Source organism: Budorcas taxicolor, chromosome 3, assembly GCF_023091745.1.
Source record: "Budorcas taxicolor isolate Tak-1 chromosome 3, Takin1.1, whole genome shotgun sequence".
Taxonomy (NCBI): Eukaryota; Metazoa; Chordata; class Mammalia; order Artiodactyla; family Bovidae; genus Budorcas; species Budorcas taxicolor.
Window position 1 is genome coordinate 30,073,584 of NC_068912.1, and position 26,339 is coordinate 30,099,922.

At 38.8% G+C, this 26,339-nt stretch overlaps 1 protein-coding gene across 1 annotated transcript in view; it reads left to right on the forward strand.

The window, feature by feature from the left end:
- Positions 1–26,339, forward strand: part of PHTF1 (putative homeodomain transcription factor 1) — a 73,697-nt gene that overhangs the window by 41,680 nt on the left and 5,678 nt on the right. Inside the window, exons 5-14 of the mRNA XM_052637954.1 lie at positions 1,252–1,408; positions 2,604–2,738; positions 4,016–4,175; positions 8,009–8,182; positions 8,281–8,370; positions 9,960–10,181; positions 13,211–13,339; positions 13,980–14,252; positions 15,437–15,568; positions 16,073–16,159. Of these exons, the coding sequence (XP_052493914.1) occupies positions 1,252–1,408; positions 2,604–2,738; positions 4,016–4,175; positions 8,009–8,182; positions 8,281–8,370; positions 9,960–10,181; positions 13,211–13,339; positions 13,980–14,252; positions 15,437–15,568; positions 16,073–16,159 (1,559 nt within the window). The remainder of the gene's footprint in view (positions 1–1,251; positions 1,409–2,603; positions 2,739–4,015; positions 4,176–8,008; positions 8,183–8,280; positions 8,371–9,959; positions 10,182–13,210; positions 13,340–13,979; positions 14,253–15,436; positions 15,569–16,072; positions 16,160–26,339) is intronic.

Consider the following 26,339-nt stretch of genomic DNA (forward strand, 5'->3'; position numbering starts at 1 on the left):
TTACAGCATTGAACTTTACTTACTACCCGACATATCCAACACTGGGCGTCATTTCCACTCTGGCTCATCCTCTTCATTCTTTCTGGAGCTATTTCTCTCTTCTTCCCCATTGGCATATTAGACACCTACTGACCTGGGAGGTTCATCTTTCAGTATCATATTTTTGCCTTTTCATACTGTTGATGGGGTTTTCAGGGCAAGAATGCTCTTCAGGGTATTGCTGCTGCTGCTGCTGCTAAGTCACTTCAGTCGTGTGTCTGACTCTGTGCGACCCCATAGATGGCAGCCCACCAGGCTCCCCCGTCCCTGGGATTCTCCAGGCAAGAACACTGGAGTGGGTTGCCATTTCCTTTTCCAATGCATGAAAGTGAAAAATGAAAGTGAAGTCACTCAGTCGTGTCCGACTCTTCGTGACGCCATGGACTGCAGCCCACCAGGCTCCTCCGTCCATGGGATTTTCCAGGCAAGAGTACTGGAGTGGGGTGCCATCATCTTCTCCACTTCAGGGTATTAGGGAATGAAATTAATCTTTCCCCACATAGAAAAGTTCGTATAGCACAAGAATCATCTTTATGTGCAAGTCTGAAAGAACTAATCTGTAAACTTGTATCTGGAAGTTTTGGGAGATAATTTATAATATTTTTCTGTTTCTTTCATTTTTTATATCTTTGGACATTTCATACATACAGAGAGGCAATGTAGCATAGTAGTTAACAGTAAGGACTCTAGGAATTCCCTGTTGGTCTAGTGGTTAGGGCTCCATGCTTCCACTGCAGGGGCCTGGGTTCTATCACTGGTCTGGGAACTAAGATCTCACATGACACACTGTGCAACCCCCCCTGGCCCCCACCTCCCAAAAAAGATTCTGGAGCCTAGCTGCCTGGGTTCAAATCTTAGATCTACTAATTCCTACATGTAACTCTGGGCCTTGGAAAATACTGTTCCTCTGAGCAGAGCAACAGTACAAAGGATTATACAGCAGCTAGTTGTTTTGTGGTGGAAATATCTAAAAATACCTAGACTGTCATATTGCCAGAAAGGCATATCCTCTGGACACATCATTTTTCACTTGCTCTGTGATCTAGGGCTTCAGGTTTTCACCCAGCTAATGTGCAGGTGGATTGTACTGAAGGAAATTATGTGCTTTAACCTGTATACTTTTTACATGACAGATTTTTGGAGAAATAATCTGTATGGTTATTAGAACTGATGAGCCCTAATGGTTTCTATTTTGAAACCTTTTCTTTTCAGTGATAGCACTCGTGTTATATTTTATGATGCCTATCGTGAATGTAAGTGAAGTCCTCGGACCCTTGTGCCTTATGTTACTCATGGGAACTGTCCACTGTCAAATTGTGTCTACTCAGATAACAAGGCCATCAGGGAACAATGGAAATCGGAGAAGAAGGTGAGATAAGAAGTTATACTTGTGGTTGTGTATTTTCTAGGAGAGGCATTGTAGAACAAAATCTTGAAGTAAATTAATAAATAAAAAGTCTTCCTCTTTGGCATATTTTTTCATTATTTTTTTTGGCTGAAAGAAATGAGTGCTTTACTTTTACTTTTCTCCCTGATGCTAAGAAACTTTGTCATAAACTTTTAATCGGGAGGGGGTCATTCAGTACAGTTGTTTAAAAGGAAAATTCCTATACTGTATTATTCCTTACTAAAATTTACCTTAAATGATGATTTTTGTAAAGCATTCTTCACAATTCAGTCTTAAAATTTGGTGAAAATTCACTATATACAAGGATCTTAGTATGTCTGATTAATGGTATTAAGGTTCTTACCTTTTTTCAGCAGTAAATAAAAAGAGTTGTTTTCTACATGTTCTAAACTTTTAATAAAGATTTAACTTTTCTACACATTGGATTCCTGTCATGTCTTTACTGATCATGTGCTGTGTATGGGTTTTGGAACTGTTAAACGTTTTTAAAGTATATATGGCGTTATCTTCCACAAGTCATCTTTCCTCAGAGTATTGGTAGGTTTTTGTTCCCCCAAGGAGTTTTAAGATTTTTTCATTTGGTGCAAAGAATTTCAACATATTTATACTTGTTTTTGAATGTTATTTTCTATACATGTTTTTTTTCCTCCCCAGAAAAGAATATTCCTTGAAAATTCAGTTTAATTGATTTAATGTTTTCTAAAGAAATTAAATGTTTTGTTGTGTCTCATTGGTATTTACAGGATATATCTTTTCACTGCATAGGATCGCCAAAAAAAAAATGATTGCTTGCTATTATTTCATGTTTCCCTGATTAAATGTGCCAAATGGGTAGATTTCTGACATCCATATTTAAAGAAATTGTTCGTTTTTTTTTAGTGTTTCCTGAAAAGACTATTGGTCATATATAAGAATATTTTCCTGCTAGTAATATTTTTGAATAGCAGTTCTATTTCTTTAATGAATGAACAAAATGATACCCTTTGGTATCTTTGGAATCTGTTTTTGCCCTTAAATCAGAAATGTTCATGCATAATTTAGCCTCATTATGAGAAGTTCATTATACTTAATTTCAGGTGGTAAATGGTAGGGATATTCTAAGCAGAAATAGAAAAGGTCTTGAATAATCTGAAGTTGTTGAAATATTTTTTTGTAGAAAATTACGAAAAACTGTGAATGGTGATGGGAGCCGAGAAAATGGAAATAACTCCTCTGATAAAGCCAGAGGAGTGGAAACTTTGGAATCTGCACCCCTTAATGGTGGTTTTTGGAGGACTCTCTTTGGCAACAGGTGGGAAGTCTTATTAATACTTCCCACTTATTAATACTTCCCAATTTTCACATTTTCACCAAATTAATACTTATTAATACTTCTGATAAAATGGAAGTTTTACTTGTTTTTGTGTTCACTTTAGTGTTGGCATAGTATATAACCTGATTAGGTTTTAGGAGTATGCAGTGTAAGCATATTATCATAGTGGTGTGATTTTAAAAGTTCTAGAATGGTTTTCTTATTCACAGTGTCCCCAGTGTCTGCCGTATTACCCGCAAGTCCAGTTATCTACCATAAAAGTGTCCTTCTGTTTGATCTTTAATAGCTTTTTAGACCACAAGATTACAGAAATATAAACACTCTCAAAGATTAAATATTTCAAGCCACATTGGCAAATATCTTGAGAGAAAGAAGAATTTTTAAGAGATGAGGTATTTTTCAGTGTGAGAGCTGATTCCTCTTTAGATGTGGGATGCAGGGCAGGAGGCTGCTGTCAGTGGGCTGTAGGACAGAAAGGGAGATGAATCTAAGACAACTTCGACCTCCTACATGATTTTGCAGGTCATGACAGTGGTACTGTGACTCGAAGAAATACTTATTTTTGCCATATATTAATGTTTGTGACTCAAAAGTAAAGTGTTCTGCAGCTTCATTTTTGAAGACAAATTGTGTCCACATATTTTTCTAAAGATAAGTTAACACTCTTTCGTTGAAGCATTTGAGTTCTTTAGCTGAACGTTGTGCTGGGCACTGCACTTTCCTCTTCTCAGTGATTTACCATCTTATTAGGAAAGTAAAACTAGCAGGTATGAGGCAGTCACAACAATGTAAGAATACCATAAATGGTATCATGCTGACTAAAGGCCATGCAGTTCAGCAGATGGGGTGATTATTCTGGGGTGAGACAGCCAGCAGGAGTCATGGAAGAGCTGAGAGTTACTGGGCTTTGAAGGATGGAAGCGGGAAAGACATCCTGTGAAGTGGCGCACAGAGGCAATGTGAGGGAGGGGTTGGCTTTGTGTTTGAGAGGAAGACTGTGAACCTACTTCCTTGCAAAACCAAAAAGAACAGGATTCCTCTCAATTAACTGACCCAAGGCTTTGGAGACTAGAGAGAGAACTAGATTCTGGGTTCCTACACCCTTGGGAAAGCTGGAGAGCCTGAAAAACACGATTTCTGAATCTTCTTGATTTCCAGATTAACATATTCTACTCCTCAGGAGAAAAGTGGTTTCATGAAAGATACTACTTTCTGAAAACGAATTATTAATCATTTTTTTTCCTTTAAAAAAATAGGATGAAAAGAGTTAAATTAATATGTAACAGAGGGACGGAAACTGACTATGATTCAGGTTGTCTGCATCCTATCATCAAGAAGAGACAGTGTCGACCAGAGATCAGAACGTGGCAAACAAGAGAGAAAGCGAAATTTTCCGATGGAGAAAAGGGCCGTAGGGTAAGATTTAGATGAGTATAAACATTACCTGGTCCTTTCCTTGTGTAAAATCTCTATTCTTAGACTCTGCTAAAAGCACACAATAGATTCTAATAGATTTGTGTCATTTGAAACGTAAAACCAAAGGACATGACAAAGAGAACACCGTGAAGAATAATAAGAAGATTTTACCTTATTCTTCCAATTTCTAGGGCCAGAGCTTATTGTTGTATCTGCCCCTGGTCCAGACTTAGGAGGAGGCTGGTAGAGTCAATGAACAGATTGGTGTAGAGGCTGCCATGTCATCTTCCAGAGAGGCAGGGATAGTGTGTGTTGAGGTTTGGGAAAATATTTTTATGTTTAGATAGAGCTGCTGTTCTGCTTTATGTCTAAAAATAGATATACTTTTATGTTATAGTCATGAAATATTATTTGTTAGACTGTGGCATTTATGAATTATAAAAAGAGCTAATTTTTTTTGAGCCATTACTGCAATCAGGCACTATTCTAAGTGATTTACATGTAGTAACACACTTAATTGTTTCAACAGCTCTGTGAGATAGATGCTTTTATTTTTTTTTTTTATGTTTTAATGTCAGGATAATTGCTTTACAGAATTTTGTTTTCTGTCATACATCAACAAGAATCAGCTATAGGTACATGCATGTCCCCTCCCTTCCAGACCTCCCTCCAATCTCCCTCCCCATCCCACCCCTACTGATTGTCACAGAGCCCTTGTTTGAGTTCCCAGAGTCATACAGCAAATTCCCATTGGCTCTCTATTTTACATATGGTATTGTAAATTTCTGTGTTACTCTCTCCATACATCTCCCCTTCTCCCTTCTCTTGTCCCCCCATGTCCATAGGTCTGTTCTCTATGTCTGTTTCTCCATTCCTGCCCTGAAAATAAATCATCAGTACCATCTCTTTAGATTCCCTATATATGTGTCAGTATACGATATTTATATTTCTCTTCTTGACTTACTTCACTCTGTATAATAGGGTCTAGGTTCATCCACCTCATTAGAACGGATTCAAATGCATTCGTTTTTGTGGAAGAAACTCCTCAGGAAGGCTGAGTAGTATTCCATTGTATATATGTACCACAGCTTCTTTATCCATTCATCTGTAGATGGACATCTAGGTTGCTTGCACTTTCTAGCTATTGTAAATAGTGCTGCAGTGAACATTGGGGTACACATGTCTTTTTCCAATTTTGATTTCCTCAGGGCATATTCCTAGGAGTGGGATTGCTGGGTCATATGGTGGTTTTATTCCTAGCTTTTTAAGGAATCTCCATACCGCCTGCCATAGTGGCTGTATAAGTTTACATTCCCACCAGCAATGCAAGAGTGCTCCTTTTTCCCCACACCCTCTCCAGCATTTATTGTTTATAGACTTTTTGATGATGGCCATTCTGACTGGTGGTATCTCATTGTGGTTTTGGTTTGCATTTCTCTAGTAATGAGTGATGCTGAGCATCTTCTCATGTGCCTGTTAGCCATCTGTATGTCTTCTTTGGAGAAATGTCTCTTCAGATACCTTTCCCACTTTCTGATTGGTTTCTTTGCTTTTCTAGTATTGAGCTGTATAAGCTGCTTGTATATTTTGGGAATTCTTTGTCAGTTGTTTCCTTTGCTATTATTTTCTCCCATTCTGAGGGTTGTCTTTTCACCTTGTTTGTAGTTTCCTTTGCTGTGCAAAAGCTTTTAAGTTTAATTAGGTCCCACTTGTTTATTCTTGTTTTTATTTCCATTGATCTAGGAGGTGGGTCATAGAAGATCTTGCTTTGATTTATGTCATTGAGTGTTGTGCCTATGTTTTCCTCTAAGAGTTTATTTCTGGTCTTACATTTAGGTCTTGAATCCATTTTGAGTTTATCTTTGTGTATGGCGTTAGGTAGTGTTCTAATTTCATTCTTTTGCACGTAGATGTCCAGATGTCTCCCTTATTGAAGATACTGTCTTTGCCCCATTGTATATTCTTGCCTCATTTGTCAAAAATAAGGTACCTGTAGATGTGTGGGTTTATCTCTGGGTTCTCTGTCTTGTTCCATTGGTCTATATTTCTGTTTTTGTGTCAGTACCATACTGTCTTGATGACTGTAGCTTTGTAGTATAGTCTGAAGTCAGGAAGGTTGATTACTCCAGCTCCATTCTTCTTTCTCAAGGCTTTGGCTACTCAGGGTCTTTTGTGTTTCCATATGAATTGTGAAATTTTTTGTTCTAGTTCTGTGAAAAATGCCATTGGTAGTTTTGATAGGGATCACGTTGAATCTGTAGATTGCATTTGGTAGTATAGTCATTTTCACAATATTGATTCTTCCTACCCAGGAACGAGGAATATCTCTTCATCTGTTTATGTCATCTTTGATTTCTTTAATTAGTGTCTTATAGTTTTTTGTATACAGGTCTTCTGTCTCTTTAGATAGGTTTATTCCAAGATATTTTATTCTTTTTGTTGCAGTGGTAAATGGTATTGATTCCTTAATTTCTCTTTCTGATTTTTCATTGTTAGTGTATAGGAATGCAAGTGATTTCTGTGTATTAACTTGGTATCCTAAGACTTTGCTGAATTCACTGATTAGCTCTAGTAATTTTCTGATAGTTTCTTTTGGGTTTTCTGTGTATAGTATCATGTCATCTGCAGACTGTGAGAGTTTTACTTCTTTTCTGATTTGGATTCCTTTTATTTCTTTTTCTTCTATAATTGCCATAGCTAGGACTTCTAAAACTATGTTGAATAATAGTGGTGAGAGTGGACATCCTTGTCTTGTTCCTGACCTTAGAGGGATTTATTTATTGTCATCACCTGTCCAATGAGGAACTTGAGGCCCAAAGAGATTTAATTACTTACCTAAAGCTACATTGATGAAAGTGAAAGAGGAGAGTGAAAAAGTTGGCTTAAAGCTCAACATTCAGAAAACTAAGATCATGGCATCTGGTTCTATCACTTCATGGGAAATAGATGGGAAAACAGTGGAAACAGTGTCAGACTTTATTTTTTTGGGCTCCAAAATCAGTGCAGATGGTGACGGCAGCCATGAAATTAAAAGACGCTAACTCCTTGGAAGGAAAGTTATGACCAACCTAGACAGCATATTCAAAAGCAGAGACATTACTTTGCCAACAAAGGTCCATCTAGTCAAGGCTATAGTTTTTCCAGTGGTCAAGTATGGATGTGAGAGTTGGTCTGTGAAGAAAGCTGAGCACCGAAGAATTGATGCTTTTGAACTGTGGTGTTGGAGAAGACTCTTGAGAGTCCCTTGGACTGCAAGGAGATCCAACCAGTTCATTCTGAAGGAGATCAGCCCTGGGATTTCTTTGGAAGGACTGATGCTGAAGCTGAAACTCCAATACTTTGGCCACCTGATGCAAAGAGTTAACTCATTGGAAAAGACTCTGATGCTGGGAGGGATTGGGGGCAGGAGGAGAAAGGGACGAGAGAGGATGAGATGGCTGGATGGCATCACCGACTCGATGGACATGAGTTTGAGTGAACTCTGGGAGTTGGTGATGGACAGGGAGGCCTGGCGTGCTGCGATTCATGGGGTCGTAAAGAGTCGGACACGACTGAGCGACTGAACTAAACTGAACTGAAAGTTACATAGCTAATAAGTAGAAGAGCTGTGATTCAGACTTGACTTTGACTCAAGCCTTGTGCTTCTAACCTCTACATTATTTAAATCATTTAGTTTCAAGAAAGCTTAATATTTTTCTTTATCAAGACCAGCGAATATGTAGGTCTGTTCAGCTTTGACTTAGTTTGCTCTTACTGCTTCTTAGTTTTGTACACACAGCTTACTAGAGCCTTCTGGGCGGTCCCCTGTGAGGACATTGCTGCTCTCTTTGTAGGAGTCTTTTAGGCGTTTGGGTAATGGGATTTCAGATGATCTGTCAAGTGACGATGACGGTGAAGCCCAGACACAGATGATGATACTGCGGAGGAGTGTGGAAGGGGCCTCAAGTGACAACGGTTGTGAAATTAAGAGTAGAAGATCAATACTTTCAAGACACCTAAACACTCAGGTAATTTTTATTTTAGTTTATTAAAGTATAGGCATTAATTCCCAACTAAGAAAGTATTAACATATTTTCCTGTCATTTGTGGTCTTGATTTTTGGCAGGTAAAAAAGACCACTTCCAAGTGGTGCCCTGTTGTGCGGGATTCAGATAGCCTGGCTGAATCAGAGTTTGAATCAGCAGCCTTCAGTCAGGTAATGTATCCTTTTTCAAGGCATATTCTTGAATGTAATAAGTTTATCCATTCCTGGTTTGTTTTTCTTTTTGGATGCACAGGAGGGGCTAGCAAATATACACATAACTTTAGGACAACCAATTGAAAAAAAAGAAAAAGGAATGGGTAAAGGACTTCCCTGTGTCTCAGATGGTAAAGAATTTGCCTGCAATGCATGAGACCTTCATTTGATCCGTGGGTCAGGAAAATCCCCTGGAGAAGGGAATGGCTACTCAAGCATTCCAGTATTCTTGCCTGGAGAATTCCGTGGACAGAGCTGCTTGGTGGGCTACGGTCCATAGGATCGCAGAGAGTCAGAAATGACTGAGTGACTGACACTTTCACTTTTTCCTCTGCCTCCAACGGTCTACCTATTTAGCAGCTTTAAAAAAAAAAATCTGTCAGCTTTTATATGACTAGTCACCCAAGAAAAAGAATGAGCTCTTTGTCTTTGATCTGATCTTAAAAGTATCATAGATGATGCCCAGAAAGAGATTCCTCAATTCCTAGATGATGAGAGCCAGAATGCTGGAGTGGGTAACCGTTTCCTTCTCCCTGGGTCTTCCCAACCCAGAGATTGAACCCAGGTCTCCTGCATTGCACACAGATTCTTTACTGTCTGAGCCACCAGGGAAACCCACTTAATATTCACTTGGAATATGGAGTTTATTCTTAAGCATTGTTTCTGTGTAAGTGGCATTGATGCTGAGGACAGATATTTGAGAAATGAGAAATGGGAGCAGTAAATCTGCTTATCATGAAAGCTAATGGACATATTGTACATTTTCTGTGTTGTGCTTAGTTGCTTAGTCTTGTCTGACTCTTTGGAACCCCATGGACTATACTGGCCCCGTGGGATTTCTCCAGGCAAGAATACTGGAGTGAGTTGCCATGCCCTCCTCCAGGGGATCTTCCCCACCCAGGGATCGAACCCAGGTCTCCCACATTGCAGGCGGATTCTTTACCATCTGAGCTTCCAGGGAAGCCCATTGTACATTTGGGACGTTATAATTCAGAGATGAGGGGAGGAGATGGTGGTAGCTTTTGTTTTGACTGGCAAGGTTGTTGGGTTGTGGAAAAACTTTCATATTTATGTTTATACTGCAGGAGAGCTGCAATGTCCATTCTTTCCTCTGCTTGATTACCCTTTTCCCTGTTTGGCTGAGTTCCCAGATGTGATTGTGTCTATGGTCAAGCTCACAGTACTTAGAGTAAAAGACACTTTGGGTGTGCCAGTAGGCTCAGCCACACCTACTCCCAGAGTCGGCCCTCAGGATGTGTTTGCAGGAGTCACTCCCACCCCAGGGCGCCTCAGCTGAACAATCCCATGACTTCGCAATACTTCTCAGAGAGAGTCCTCTTTTGTAGTCTGTTAAGAGTCATCAGAGTTCACGTTTAAATATGAAAGTGTATTATTGTTATGTGAAGTCTTGTCAACAAAGGCATGGCGATCAGTTTATGAGCATGCCAGTCATCACCGTAGGTGCCTTGTTTTCATTTTATTTCAGATATAGTTGTTTTTAAAAATGAATGAAATTTTTTTTTTTGGTTTTTTTTTTTCCCTTGAAGGGCTCTAGGTCTGGCATGAGTGGTGGCTCTCGAAGCCTCAACATGTTGAGAAGAGACTCGGAGAGCACCCGCCACGACTCGGAGACAGAGGACATGTTATGGGATGACCTGCTGCATGGCCCCGAGTGCCGGTCATCTGTCACCAGCGACAGTGAGGGGGCACATGTGAGCTCCCTTCACTCAGGGACCAAACGGGACCCCAAAGAGGATGTTTTCCAGCAGGTCTGTAAAGGTGACGATAATAATAGCTAATATTTACTGTGTACTTAGGCACCATATTATCTCTCTTAATTCTACAGTAACCCTATAAGGTGGGCCCTTATTATCCCTAATTTAGAGATGAAGAAATTGAGCGTAATTTGTAAGTGAAGATGTTGGGCTCAGTGCTCAGAAGAAAGCACTCTCTAATTCCCCTAACCTAACTGTTTCTTCCTGATACCTTTTCTTATTTTCCTTAGAATAATCCTTAATATTCATTTTATATGAGCAGGGTTGCAGTACCCTCACATTGTATTTTCAGATATATAACAGCGTTTTATGTGAATTACTAGGAGATGGCATTGCTTTCTTCTCTAATAATGTATAAAGCAAGTGATGCTTTTAAGTTCAGGTTCTCTTTTAGTATCATAAAATCAGATAGCCTGGAAATGGGGATTCTTAGGTTATTTCAGCCTTTCAGTCAATCTAGGAATTCATTCTTCAGAAATGTTTTTACTTTCTGTCATGTAGTAACAATAGTTCCTACTTCTTAGAAATACTGTGATATATCTAATGAGATAATTTAAAGTGCTTAGCACAATCTTGGCAAAGAGTAAGCAGCCAGTACATGTTAGCTTGGTTATTACTATTTCTGTCAGACCATTGGTTACTCTCTACTTAAATACTTGTGGAGCTGCAATGATTATTTCATGAGCTTGTCCTGCTGCTGGCTGGACTGAATGATTAAAAAATGGTTTTCATACCAGCCCTTCCTATGCTTAATGCCAAAGATTATGACTCTTCTTAGTTTTGTTTTTCTTTTCTTTTTTCCACAATGACTTAATAAATAGTGGATGTTGGATATTCGTTTGTTTAGTTATTGAGTTTTCTTGATTCTAAGATACCTTAGATTTAGGTTATATATTATAATGAAAAACATTCTGCTTCATTAAATGTATACAATTTTCATAAACTACCTGGAAACAACATATACTTTATCACTAAAGTTTTAAACTTTTCCCTCCAATTATGCTATCAAAATCTGAATCTAAATATTCTTTCCATTCAGTCTGAAGACTCATCTAAATTACATTAGCCTTTGGTAGTTATGCATAGCATCATGATGATTTCCACCTTTGTACTTTTGCGATTTACGGTATAATTTTAAGGCATATGTAAGAATAACTAGGGTAAGACGAAACTCACCATGTTAAGTAGAGTGCGTCATTCCCCAGTTCTCCCACCTAACATGTTCTTCTTTTAGTCCCCATATTTCTAAATGCCACCACTAACCACCCAAGTCAGAAACCTTGGGGCCATTCTTGATGTCACCACTGCCCCCAGCTCAACCTCCCCCCGCCGCCCCACCATCCCCTGTATCTTATCTATTATCACATTTTCTCGATTCTGCTGTATAATACCTGCATCTGCTCATCTGTGTCCACCCTGCTTAGTGGATAGCACTCATCTGGATCCTTAAAACAGCTTCTCTAGCCTTGTTCCCTTTTGCTTCATTTTCCACACTGTAGCCGGAATGATGCTTCTGAAGTACAAATCTGGGACCTCCTGGTGGTCCAGTGGTTAAGAATCTGCCTTGCAATGCGAAGAACATGGGTTCAATCCCTGGTCAGGGAACTAAGATCCTCTATGCCTTGGGGCGGCTAAGCCTGTGCACCACAGCTAGAGAGTCCACAGGCTTGGGAGCCCACACACAACCACAGAGCCCGCGCACTGCAGCTATGACCCACCTCAGCCGCATAATTGAGTAAGATTAGAAAGATACTAAGATTGTTTTTTAAAAGTTAAGATCTGATGCCATTTCCCTTACAGTGCTCTAATTGCTTTCTTTTTCCTTTTGGATTATTTGCTTCTGTTTATTTGCTCTGATACAGTCTCACATGGTTGAGTTGAGTCTCACAACTCAACTGAACTTCTTCCAGTTTCCTCATGTACTTCTGGGTCTTTCCTGAAACACACTTTTCTCCAGCACTCATTCCTTTGGGTCTTTTGTCTTTCAGGTCTTGGCTCAGTTGCTACTTCCTTAGGAAGTCTTTTTAATCTGCTCCTAAAGCATTCTTTCTCTTCCCTTATCACACTATGCAGTAACTTTATTTAATCATGTCTCCTTTATAAGTCTGTAAACTCCTTGATGTCAAGAACCTTGTATCTTGTTCTCCATTATATCCATAGTTCCTGTTAATAGTAGCTGCTTAATAAATATTTTTTGGCTAAATCAGTTAGTAGATCAATAAATGCTCATCAGCACTATGCTAAGCATTGTTGTAGGAGAAGAAATATGCCATATGGTCTTTCTCTAAGAAAATAACATGTATTAGTTTGGGGACAAGATGATTTTATGGAAAACAAGTAGAGGGCACTATAAAAGCAGCAGCATATAATTAATGCAGACTTATCTGCGATAGAATGTTTTGATTAATTCAGAGAAGGACAATATGAGAGAGACTTGTGGCCATCAGAGAGCACATGTTGATAAAATGGACTTGAGTTGGGACTTGAAGAACGAGACATGACATGGCAGGGGAACGCGCTGGGCTGTTTTCATAGTGACCTTCTCCTCTTGTGCTTTCTGTGCTTGTCCATGTCCTGGTTAGACCAGAGAAAGGCTGACCTCCTTACCATTCCTGTGATATCTAAGTCCTATTAGCGCCTCTCCTACCTAACTTCCTCCTACCCCTGGTCTAGTCATGGTGCTATGGAAATACTTTCCTTCTTGATATCCCATGAATACGCCAAGCTTATCCTCACTTCCATATGCTTAGAGGGGGAACCAACTTCAGAGGTCATGGAATCCTACCTCCCATCATCACAGAAGACATACAACCTCTCTCTTCAGGTAAGAAATTGGCTTAGTGAGGAGAAAGGACCAGAAGCCAGCATCGTGGAGGTGGTAATTGGAGTGATGGGCTTTGTGAGGGAGAGAACAGAATGACAAGGCAGAGTACTGGCGAATGTGGCCTGGGAGCCAGACAAAGGGAAAAAATTCTAAAGGAGGAAAGAATGAGTGGATGGAAATATTTATTTTTTCTTCTCAGAACCATTTATTCTGGCTTCAGAACTCAAGTCCTGCCTCTGATCGAGTTAGTGCGATAATCTGGGAAGGGAATGAGTGCAAAAAGATGGATATGTCTGTGTTGGAAATAAGTGGCATCATCATGAGCAGGGTAAGGTTTAATAAGTTTTCAGAGTTTTCAAAAGATCTGTTTTATAATCAGCAGCTATTTCATTGCAGAAGGAAATGGCAACCCACTCCAGTATTCTTGCCTGGGAAATCCCATGGACAGAGGATCCTGGTGGACCGCAGTCCATGGGATCACAAAGAGTCGGGCACATCAGCAGCTATTTCATTGCAGAAGGAAATGGCAACCCACTCCAGTATTCTTGCCTGGGAAATCCCATGGACAGAGGATCCTGGTGGACTGCAGTCCATGGGGTCACAGAGTCGGGCATAACTGAACACACATGCACACACAGACAGCTATTTCAGATTGTATTTAATGATCAAAACATTGACTCTGTTTTTAAGACACAAGTATGTGTACCTTAAGTTTTGTAGCCAGTTTTCACTTGGTAGTGTGTTTTTTAATTTGTTACAGAGGTCTCTTTGAGCCTGATCAATTATTCAGGTAGACTTTACAAATATTTCTTATTTGATCCTAAAAGTCATAAATCTGTACTTCATTTTTATTTGTATTTTTTTAGAACAGATTTAGTTTATAATAATCTAAATAGTATTTGACAAACACTGCTTCACAACTGCATACAGCTGTGCAATAATGATAGCTGTTTTGAATTAATTTCCAGGTTAATGCATATCAGCAAGGAGTAGGTTATCAGATGCTGGGAAATGTCGTCACCATTGGATTAGCGTTTTTCCCTTTTTTACACCGACTCTTCCGTGAGAAGAACCTTGACCAGCTAAAATCCATCTCAGCTGAGGAGATCTTGACTCTCTTTTGTGGGGCACCACCTGTTTCACCTATTATTATTTTGTCTATAATTAACTTTTTTGAGCGACTGTGTCTTACCTGGATGTTTTTTTTCATGATGTGTGTGGCAGAGAGAACATATAAGCAGGTCAGTAGAAAGCTGAGTAAAATTTCTCACCTCTTTTTTTGTTTATGATGTTCTGTTTAGTTGCTTTTGTTGTCTTGATTTGTTCTCTCTCCAGAAGCTAACATGGGCAGTGGAGGCTTGATAAGTGGACTTTTGGTATTTGTGGGTTTAACACTTCTGATATTGACTATTTACAAATAACATGCTGTAATCTGAAATTTTACTGAGCCTATATGTAGGAGTAAGTGGCTGAGCCTAGCTGATTGTTCGCACCTGCTCCTTGATGTGCCTCGATGTGTTTTATATATGTAGAAAGTGAAAGTGAAGTCATGTCCGACTCTTTGCGACTCCATGGGCTGTAGCCTACTAGGCTCCTCTGTCCATGGGATTTACCAGGCAATAGTACTGGAGTGGATTGCCATTTCCTTCTCCAGGGGATCTTCCCAACCCAGGGATCGAACCCGGGTCTCCCGCATTGTAGACAGACGCTTTACCGTCTGAGCCACCATGTAGAGTGTGTAGTAATTCCAAGGTGAAAATGTTTCTGAAGAATGGCCAAGTGAGAAATAAATTTATTGAAATTGGATAAGAGTTTGGTATTGAGGGCTTATTATATTGGTGATATGTGTAAAAACTACAGTTTTTATATGGAAATGTAATTTGGGAGTAAGCTAGAATTTTGTATAAATGTTTGAATTTGTGAAGGTTGGGATTCACAAAGGTCTCCAAGGTGTATTCCTTGAAAATGTCCAGAGTGTAGTATATCAGAAGAATGTGTACATGCATGTTCAGTTGTGTCCAGTTCTTTGCGACCCTTTGGACTGTAGCCCAAGCTACAAGCTCCTCTGTCCATGGGATAATTTAGGCAAGAATACTGGAGTGGGTTGCCATGCCCTCCTCCAGGGCATCTTCCTGACCCAGGGATGGAACCCACATTTTCTGTGTCTCCTGCATTGCAGGTGGATTCCTTTCCTACTGAGCCTTTGGGGAAGCCCCCCTGAAGAAGTCACTAAGACAGGAAGTGAAAAAGCATTGTTAATAGCTCATTAATCTGTTGCTACAGAAAGCACATTATACATAATGATTGGAACTTGATTCTTTTAATATTTTTTATGTGCTGGGAATATTTTACAATTATATAAGTTTACACACACTGACACATATGTACATTTCACTTTGTGATTTTTTTTTTTAACCTCCTCTAGAGATTTTTATTTGCAAAACTCTTCAGCCATATTACTTCTGCCAGGAAAGCTAGGAAATATGAAATACCTCATTTCAGACTTAAAAAGGTGGAGAACATTAAGATCTGGTTATCACTGCGTTCCTTTCTAAAGGTGAGTTTTAACTAACCGTGGAATATCTGCAGTAATACACAGGAAACATGCTCATCGAAATTTCTGGTGGCAGATATGCACCAGGCTGGGTAGTCCTGTGTTCTGGACAGATTATATCAGGGACTGACATCTAGCTCACCTGTTTGACGACAGATTGGGAGTGATCTAGCTGCAGAGCTGGTAGAGCTAATGAAGCAAGGGCTTGGAAAGGGAAAAGAAAGTTTAAACTTTTAGGGCAGAGTGATAAGCTGAATTTTGCATCTTTTCCTGACTTCTGGGAAAACATTCCTGCTGAAACTGTGTTAGTGAATCAGTCACACCATTAACTTGAATGGCATGAATCTCAGAGCTTAATTAAAGTTGAAGATGTCCAAAATATATTAAAATCCTGTGTCAGAAACCTCTTAATAAAACAGTCGTTTTCACACCAACATAGTAAGATTTAGGTCCCCTAATCTGTCTCCAGCAGGGACCTAAAACGCTAACCTGTGTCTCACTCTCCAGAGACGGGGCCCACAGCGATCAGTGGATGTGGTTGTGTCTTCTGTCTTCCTACTGACACTTTCCATTGCTTTCATTTGTTGTGCCCAGGTAAGAGTTTCAGATCTGTTTCAGGGGAAAGAAGAAAATAGAACTTGCTCTCTGTTTTAAACTAGTTCACTGTATTTAAGTGAATACACTCACACACACGCACACACACACACATACGCACACACATACACATACGCAACAGATGTTTGTTTCTGACAGCTCTGGGAACCAGGGAGTCCAAGGTTAAGGTGCCAGGATGATTATATTGAAGTATTCAGTTCAGTTCAGTTCAGTCGCTCAGTCGTGTCTGACTCTTTGCGACCTCATGAATCGCAGCACGCCAGGCTTCCCTGTCCATCACCAACTCCCAGAGTTCACTCAAACCCATGTCCATTGAGTCAGTGATGCCATCCAGCCATCTCATCCTCGGTCGTCCCCTTCTCCTCCTGCCCCCAATCCCTCCCAGCATCAGAGTCTTTTCCAATGAGTCAACTCTTCACATGAGGTGGCCAAAGTACTGGAGTTTCAGCTTCAGCATCAGTCCTTCCAAAGGAATCCCAGGGCTGATCTCCTTCAGAATGAACTGGTTGGATCTCCTTGCAGTCCAAGGGACTCTCAAGAGTCTTTTCCAGCACCACAGTTCAAAAGCATCAATTCTTCAGCACTCAGCCTTCTTCACAGTCCAACTCTCACATCCATACATGACCACTGGAAAAACCATAGCCTTCACTAGACAGACCTTAGTTGGCAAAGTAATGTCTCTGCTTTTGAATATGCTATCTAGGTTGGCCATAACTTTTCTTCCAAGGAGTAAGCGTCTTTTAAGTTCATGGCTGCAATCACCATCTGCAGTGATTTTGGAGCCCAAAAAAATAAAGTCTGACACTGTTTCCACTGTTTTCCCATCTATTTCCCATGAAGTGATGGGACCAGATGCCATGATGTTTGTTTTCTGAATGTTGAGCTTTAAGCTAACTTTTTCACTCTCCTCTTTCACTTTCATCAAGAGGCTTTTTAGTTCCTCTTCACTTTCTGCCATAAGGGTGGTGTCATCTGTATATCTGAGGTTATTGATATTTCTCCCGGCAATATTGCTTCCAGCTTGTGCTTCTTCCAGTCCAGCGTTTCTCATGATGTACTCTGCATATAAGTTAAATAAGCAGGGTGACAGTATACAGCCTTGATGTACTCCTTTTCCTATTTGGAACCAGTCTGTTGTTCCATGTCCAGTTCTAACTGTTGCTTCCTGACCTGCATACAGATTTCTCAAGAGGCAGGTCAGGTGGTCTGGTATTCCCATCTCTTTCAGAATTTTCCACAGTTGATTGTGATCCACACAGTCAAAGGCTTTGGCATAGTCCATAAAGCAGAAATAGATGTTTTTCTGGAATTCTCTGGCTTTTTCCATGATCCAGCGGATGTTGGCAATTTGATCTCTGGTTCTGCCTTTTGTAAAACCAGCTTGAACATCAGGAAGTTCACTGTTCACGTATTGCTAAAGCGTGACTTGGAGAATTTTGAGCATTACTTTACTAGCGTGTGAGATGAGTGCAATTGTGCGGTAGTTTGAGCATTGTTTGGCATTGCCTTTCTTTGGGATTGGAATGAAAACGGACCTTTTCCAGTCCTGTGGCCACTGCTGAGTTTTTCAAATTTGCTGGCATATTGAGTGCAGCACTTTCACAGCATCATCTTTCAGGATTTGAAATAGCTCAACTGGAATGCCATCACCACCACTAGCTTTGTTTGTAGTGATGCTTTCTAAGGCCCACTTGACTTCACATTCCAGGATGTCTGGCACTAGATGAGTGATCACACCATCACGATTATCTGGTCGTGAAGATCTTTTTTGTACAGTTCTATTTTCTTGCCACCTCTTCTCAATATCTTCTGCTTGGGTTGGGCCCAAAAATTTGTTTGAATTTTTCTGTAAGATGGTACAGAAAAACCATACTAAATTTTTGGCCACCCCTGTGTGTGTGTGTATTTACTGTGTCTAAATTTCTTTTGCTATTTTGAATACTTGTTAATTTTTATGACTTTTGAAATGAGAATAAGAGTAAGATCATGGTAACTTAATTGGAAGTTTTTGATTGGTAATAAAGCTATATATCATGATGGATACAAAATAGTGATTTTTCTAACTTAATAATTTCTTCTAATTTTATTATCACTCTAAAGTAGACTTTTCCCCATTTAATCATTCATTCCTTTATTATGTTTTGGATTCCTATGCTCTTGTTTTTATCCAGTGGATTATAAACTATTACTATATTCTTTTGATACATAATTGTCCTAGATGTGGCCAGTGGGAGACCCTTAAAGTGCCTTCCTATGTTCTTTGGAGAGGTCCCTGTATATTTTTTGTTTCTATTTCTGTGTTTTCTTTTTTATAAGAATTTACAGCCTTATTCTATACTTTTCCACTTACTGAGTTTTAATTCTGCGACAGTCAGAGAACATGCTCTGAATGTTTTCAGTCCTTTGAAATAAGTACAGACTTGTTCTGTTATCCAGTACATGGTGAGTTTCATTAAATCTTCCATCAGGTCTTTGAAAGAATTTGTATTCCTTTGTTTTGGAGAGCAGTTTTCCCTCTCTGTAAATTAGCCCAAGTTTATTAGTTGTATGGCTGAAATTTCCCATATTCTTACTCATCTTTTTGGTTTCCTTATTTTATAAACCATTGAGAGAAGTATGGTCATGTCTGCTCTGATGGTGGATTAATCTTTTTCTCCTTTTGTTTCTGTCAATTTTTGCTTTATATGTTTTTAAGCAGTATAATTGGGTACATGCAGACTTGGAATTGATATCCATCTCCTTGGTGGATTGACTTTTATGTAATTTATAGTCTTTTTTTTTTCTCAATCCAGGATCACATATTCATTTAGCTGTCATCTCTCATCTGTCATTTAGCTCTTTAATCTCCTTTAATCCTGAATAGTGTCAAGCTTTGTCTGTCTTCATGAACTGATAAAATGTTTCTGTTTCTAATGTATCTTAAAATCTACTCTATTTGATTTTAATTTAACTATACTTTTGATTAGTTTTTGTATGCTGTATCTTTGTTTTCTACCCCTTTTCATTTATTTTTTCTTTATATTTTAGTTGCCTTTTATAGTCAGCGTATCGATTGCTTGTTTCTTCTTTTTTTGCTGTTATTCTATCAAAGTGCTTTAATATCTTTCAGTTCAGTTTAGTTCAGTCGCTCAGTCGTATCCAACTCTTTGCCACCCCATGAATCACAGCATGCCAGGGCTCCCTGTCCGTCACCACCGGAGTTCACCCAAACTCATGTCCATCAAGTCAGTGAGGCCATCCAGCCATCTCATCCTCTGTCGTCCCCTTCTCCTCCTGCCCCCCAATCCCTCCCATCATCAGAGTCTTTTCCAATGAGTCAGCTCTTCACATGAGGTGGCCAAAGTATTGGAGTTTCAGCTTCAGCATCAGTCCTTCCAATGAACACCCAGGACTGATCTTTAGAATGGACTGGTTGGATCTCCTTGCAGTCCAAGGGACTCTCAAGAGTCTTCTCCAACACCACAGTTCAAAAGCATCAATTCTTCGGCACTCAGCTTTCTTCACAGTCCAACTCTCACATCCATACCTGACCACTGGAAAAACCATAGCCTTGACTAGACGAACCTTTGTTGGCAAAGTACTGTCTCTGCTTTTCCAATGTTGAAAATTTATTTATTTTGGTAACAAATCTGAGTTTGCTACAAAATATTTTCTCTTTCTGAGCTCTCTCTTTTTTATTAAAATTTAAGTATAGTTGATTTACAATGTTATGTTTAAGGTATACAGCAAAGTGATTCAGTTATACATATTTATACATGTTTATATGTAACTATATATTTTCTTTGCAGATTCTTTTCCCTTATATGGGCTTCCTTGGTAGGTCAAATGGTAAAAAATATGCCTGCAATGTGGGAGAACCTGGGTTCGATCTCTGGGCTGGGAAGATCCCCTGGAAGAGGGCATGGCAACCCACTCCAGTATTCTTGCCTGGAGAATCCCCATGGACAGAGGAGCCTGGCGGGCTACGATCTGTGGGGTCACAAAGAGTTAGACATGACTGAGCGACTAAGCACATAGGTTATTATAAACATTGAGTATAATTCCCTGTGATATGTATACCACAGCTTCTTTATCCATTTGTCTGTTGATGGACATTTATATTACTTCTATGTCTTGACTGTTGTAAATAGTGCTGCAGTGAACATTGGGATGCATATGTATTTTTCAATTGTAGTTTTGTGTGGATATATGCCCAGGAGTAGGATTGGAGGGTCATATGTTATAACTCTGTTTTTAGTTTCTTAAGGAACCTTCATAATCTCCCTGGTGATAGTACCAATTTACATTCCCACCAACAGTGTAGGAGGGTTCCTTTTTCTTTACACCCTCTTCAACATTTATTATTTGTAGACTTTTTGATGATGGCCATTCTGACCGAAGTGAGGTGATACTTTATTGTAGATTTTTTATGCATTTCTCTAATAATTAGCAGTGTTGAGCATCTTTACATGTGCCTTTTGGTCATCTGCATGTCCTTTTTTGGAGAACTGTCTATTTAGGTCTTCTTGGTGTTTTTGTTATTGAGTTGTATGAGCTGTTTGTATATTTTGGGAATAAAGCCTTGTTGGTCTCATCATTTATAAACATTTTCTCCCATTCTGTAATTTGTCTTTTTGTTTTGTTTGTGGTATCCTTTGTTGTGCAAAAGCTTTTAAGTTTAATTTGGTCCCATTTGTTTATTTTTGTTTTTATTTCCATTACTCTAAGAGATGAATCCAAAAAGATATTACTCTGATTTATGTAAAAGAGTGTTCTGCCTGTGTTTTCCTCTAGGAACTTTATATCGTAGTATCCAGTTTTACATTTGGGCCTTTAATCCATTTTATTTTTGTTATGATGTTAGAGAAATTTTATAATTTCGTCCTTTTACACTTAGCTGTCTGTTTTCCCAGCACCATTTACCGAAGAGACTGTTTTTTCTCCATCGTATGTTCTTGCCTCCTTTGTCACAGATTAATTGACTATAGGTCTGTGGGTTTATTTCTGGGCTTTCGATCCTGTGCCATTGATCTTATTTCTGTTTTTGTGCCAGTACCATACTGTTTTGATTACTGTAATTTTGTATTGTAGTCAGAAGTCAGGGAACCTGTTTCCTCCAGCTTTGTTTTTCTTTCTCCAGATTGCTTTGCCTATCGACATATTTTGTGTTTCTATACAAATTAAAAACTTTTTTTTGTTTTAGTTCTTTGAAAAATTTCAATGGTAGTTTAATAGAGATTGCATTGAATCTGTAGATTGTCTTGAGTCGTATGGTTATGTTAACAACGTTAATCCTGCCAGTCCAAGAAACCAGTATATATATGTATATATCTTTCCATCTGCTGTGTCATCTTCAGTTTCTTTCATCAGTGTCTTATAGTTTTTGGAGTACAAGTGTTTAGCCTCCTTAAGTAGGTTTATTCCTAGGTATTTTATTCTTTTTGATATGATGGTAAGTAGGATTGTTTCCTTAGTTTCTCTTTCTTATCTTTTGTTGTTAGTGTATAGAATTGCAACAGATTTCTGTGTATTAATTTTGTATTCTGCAGCTTTACCAAATTCACGATGAGCTTCGATCGTTTTCTGATGGCATCTTTCGGATTCTCTATGTACAGCATCATATCGTCTGCAAACTGACAGTTTTACTTCTTCCTTTCCAATTTGGATTCCTTTTATTTCTTTTTCTTCTCTGAAGGCTGTAGCTAGGACTTCCAAAACTCTGTTGAATCAAAGAAGTGAAGTTGGGCATCCTTGTCTTGTTCTTGATCTTAGAGGGAATGCTTTCAGCTTTTCACTGTTGAGTATCATGGTAGCTGTGGGTTTGTGATATGTGGCCTTTAGTACATTGAGATATGTTCCCTCTATGTCCAGTTTGATGGGAGTTTGTAATCGTCAGTGGATGTTAAATGTTGTCAAAAGTTTTTTCTGCATCTATTGAGATAATCATACAGTTTTTATTCTTCAGTTTGTTAATGGGTAGTGTATCACACTGATTGATGTGTGGATATTGAAAAATCCTTGCATCTCTGAGATAAATCCCACTTGATCATGGTATATGATCCTTTTACGGTATTGTTGGATTCAGTTTGCTGCTATTTTGTTGAGGATTTTTGCATCTATGTTCATCAGTGTTATAGGCTTACAATTTTTTTTCTGTGTGTGTGATTTCTTTGTCTGGTCTTGGTATCAGAGTGGTGGTGGTCTCATATAGTGAGTTTGGAATTAATCCTTCCTGTGAAGTTTTTGGGAATAATTTCAGAAGGATAGGTGTTATCTCTTTTCTAAATGTTTGGTGGAATTCACCTGTGAATGTCTCTGGTCTGGGAGTTTTAAAATCATAGATTCAATTTCAGTATTTGTGAATGATCTATTTATATTTTCTATTTTTTCTTGGTTCAGTCTTGAGAGATTGTACCTCTCTCAGAATTTGTCCATTTCTTCTAAGTTGTCAGTTTTATTGATATATAATTGCTTGTAGTAGTTTCTCATTTCTAATTAATTGATGTGGTCCATATTGATCAGTTTTGTTTATCTTTTCAAAGAACAAACTTTTAGCTTTATTGATCTTTTCTGTTGTTTTCTTAGTCTCTGTTTCATTTATCTCTGCTCTGATCTTTTTGATTTATTTTCTTCTACTACCTTTGGGTTTTGTTTGTTCTTTCTCTAGTTGCTTTATGCATGAGGTTAGGTTGTTAGAGATTTTTCTTCTTTCCAAAGGTGAGCTTGTATCCCTCTAAAGAACTGATTTTCTGTGTCTGATAGGTTTTGGATAATCGTGTTTTCTTTTGTCTCTAGGTATTTAAAATTTTTTTCTCTTTGATTTCTTCAGTAATCCATTGGTGGTGGTGGTGGTTATTTTTATATTGGGGAGAACTCAATCACATAGCTATACCTAGTTATAATCAAGACTGAGGAATGGATTCTAGCCTGTTCAAATTGAAAAGGGGGGGCCCTGTTTGAAAAAGTAGGAAAAAAGTGCTGTTAATGATACCAAAATATAAAGCTTTTACTTTTCTTCTGTGGTTTCTCTCTCTCAATTTGTCATAGTGTTTTTGTTTGTTTAATTTTTTGAAAGTTGTAGTATAATTGCTTTACAGTGTCATGTTAATTTCTGCTGTACAACAGTGTGAATCAGCTCTGTGTCTACATACATTTCACATTGGTTGTTTAGTAGCATGTTGTATAGCCTGCATGTGATTTTTTTTTTTTTTCCATATAGTTGATTTCTAATCTTACAGTGTTGTGGTTGGAAAAGATGCTTGATATAATTTCAGTTTTCTTAAACTGGCCAAGGCCTGCTTCAGGGACCAGCATGTGATTTATCTGCGAGAGTGTTCCATGTTCACGTGAAAAGAATGTGCATTCTGCTGCTTTCAAATGGAATGCTCTGTAAATATCAATTAAGTTCATCTGAGACATGTACACACTGCTGTATTTAAAACAGATAACCAACAAAGACCTACTATGTAGTACATAGAATTGTGTTCAATGTTATGTGGCAGCCTGGATGGATCGACAGTTTGGGGAGAGTGAATACATGTATGTGTATGGCTGAATCCATTCACTGTTCACCTGAAACTGTCACAACATTGTTAATTGGCTATACCCTGGTACAAAACAAAAAGTTTAAAGAAGTGTCAGTTAAGTCTATCTGGTGTAATGTGTCATTTAAGGACTATGTTTTCTTACTGATCTTTCTGGATGATCTGTTTAATGATGTAAGTGGGACGTTAAAATCCCCTATTATCGTTGTGTTACTGTCAGCTTCTCTTTTTCGATGTCTGTTAACATTTGCCTTAAATATTGAGGCACTCCTGTGTTGGGCGCATATGAATACACAGTTGCTACACCTTCTTTGATCGACCCCTTGATCATGATGTAGTGTCCTTCTTTGTCCCTTGTAACAGTCTTTATTTTAAAGTCTGTTTTGTCTGGCATAAGTATTGCTACTCCAGCTTTTTGATTTCCACTTGAATCAGTTCAGTTCAGTTGCTCAGTCGTGTCAGCTCTTTGTCACCCCATGGACCTGCAGCACACTACCTTCCCTGTCCATCACCAACCACTGGAGCTAGCTCAAACCCATGTCCATTGAGTCGGTGATGCCATCCAACCATCTCATCCTCTGTTGTCCCCTTCTCCTCCCACCTTCAATCTTTCCCAGCATCAGGGTCTTTTCCAGTGAGTAAGTTCTCATCAGGTGGCCAAAGTATTGGAGTTTCAGCTTCAGCATCAGTCCTCCCAATGAATATTTGGGACTGATTTCTTTTAGGATTGACTGGTTTGATCTCCTCATAGTCCAAGGGACTCTCAAGAGTCTTCACCAACACCACAGTTCAAAAGCATCAATTCTTCAATGCTCAGCTTTCTTTATAGTCCAACTCTCACATCCACACGTGACTACTGGAAAAACCATAGCCTTGACTAGATGGACCTTTGTTGGCAAAATAATGTCTCTGCTTTTTAATATGCTGTCTAGGTTGGTCATAGCTTTTCTTCCAAGGAGCAAGCGTCTTTTAATTTCATGGCTGCAATCACCATCTGCAGTGATTTTGGAGCCCAGAAAAATAAAGGCAGCTACTGTTTCCACTGTTTTCCCATCTATTTGCCATGAAGTGATGGGACCGGATGCCATGATCTTAGGTTTCTGGATGTTTAGTTTTAAGCCAACTTTTTCACCCTCCTCTTTCACTTTCATCAAGAGGCTCTTCAGTTCTTTGCTTTCTGCCATAAGGGTGGTGTCATCTGTGTGTCTGAGGTTATTGATATTTCTCCTGGCAGTCTTGATTCCAGCTTGTGCTTCATCCAGCCTGGCATTTTGCATGATGTACTCTGCATAGAAGTTAAATAAGCAGGGTAGCAATATACAGCCTAGACATACTCCTTTCCCGATTTGGAACCAGTCTGTTGTTCCATGTCCAGTTCTAACTGTTGCTTCTTGACCTGCATACAGATTTCTCAGGAGGCAGGTAAGGTAGTCTGGTATTCCCATCTCTTTAAGTATTTTCCACAGTTTGTTGTGATCCACACAGTTGAAGAGTTTGGTGTAGTCCATAAAGCAGAAGTAGATGTTTTCCTGAAACTCTTTCTTTATCAATGATCCAACAGATGTTGGCAATTTGATCTCTGGTTTCTCTGCCTTTTCTAAATCCAGCTTGAACATCTGGTAGTTCATGGTTCAAACATACTGTTGAAGCCTGGCTTGGAGAATTTTCAGCATTACTTTCCTAGCATGTGAGACGAGTACAATTGTGCAGTAGTTTGAACATTCTTTAGCATTGCCCTTCTTTGGGATTGGAATGAAAACTGACCTTTTTCATGACTTGCATGGATTACCTTTTTCCATCCTCTCACTTTCAGTCTGAATGTTTCTAGGTCTGAAGTGGGTCTCTTGAAGACAGCATATATATTGGTCTTATTTTTGTATCCATTCAACCAGTCTTTTTTAATTGGTACATTTAATCTGTTTACATTTAATTATCACTATCTATGTTCTTATTGCCATTTTAAAAATTGTTTTGAATGTGTTTTTGGAGATATTTTTTTTTCCTCCTCTCCTCTTGTTCTCTTGTGATTTGTTGACTATCTTTAGTGTTGTCTTTGGATTCCTTTTTCTTTTTTGTGTGTACATCTATTTAGGATTTTTGGTTTGTGGTTACCATGAGGTTTTGGTGTAGCAGCCTATATGTATACAAAATTGTTCTAAGATGTTGATCTCTTAATTTCAAATGCATTTTAAATAGCCTGCATTTGTACTCTCCTCCCCACACAATTTCTGGCTTTAATATTATATTTGTGTGTGGATGGTTTTGTACCTTTACTGGATGAGCCTTTACTGATGAGCTTTTCATTTCATAATTTTCTTGTTTCTAATTGTGGCCTTTTCTGTTTAGAGAAATTGCTTTAGCATTTGTTTTAAATCTGGTTTGGTGGTGCTGAATTCTTTTAGCTTTTGCTTGTCTGTAAAGGTTTTGATTTCTCCATCAGCCACAATATAGAGCCTTGCTTGGTAGTCTTGGTTGTAGGTTTTTCCCTACTATCACTTTAAATATATCATTTATATTATAAGGCCACACTCCCTTCTGGCCTGCAGGGTTTCTTCTGAAAAATCTGCTTATAATCTTATGGACATTCCCTTGTATGTTATTTGTTGCTTTTCCCTTGTTGATTTTCATATTTTCTC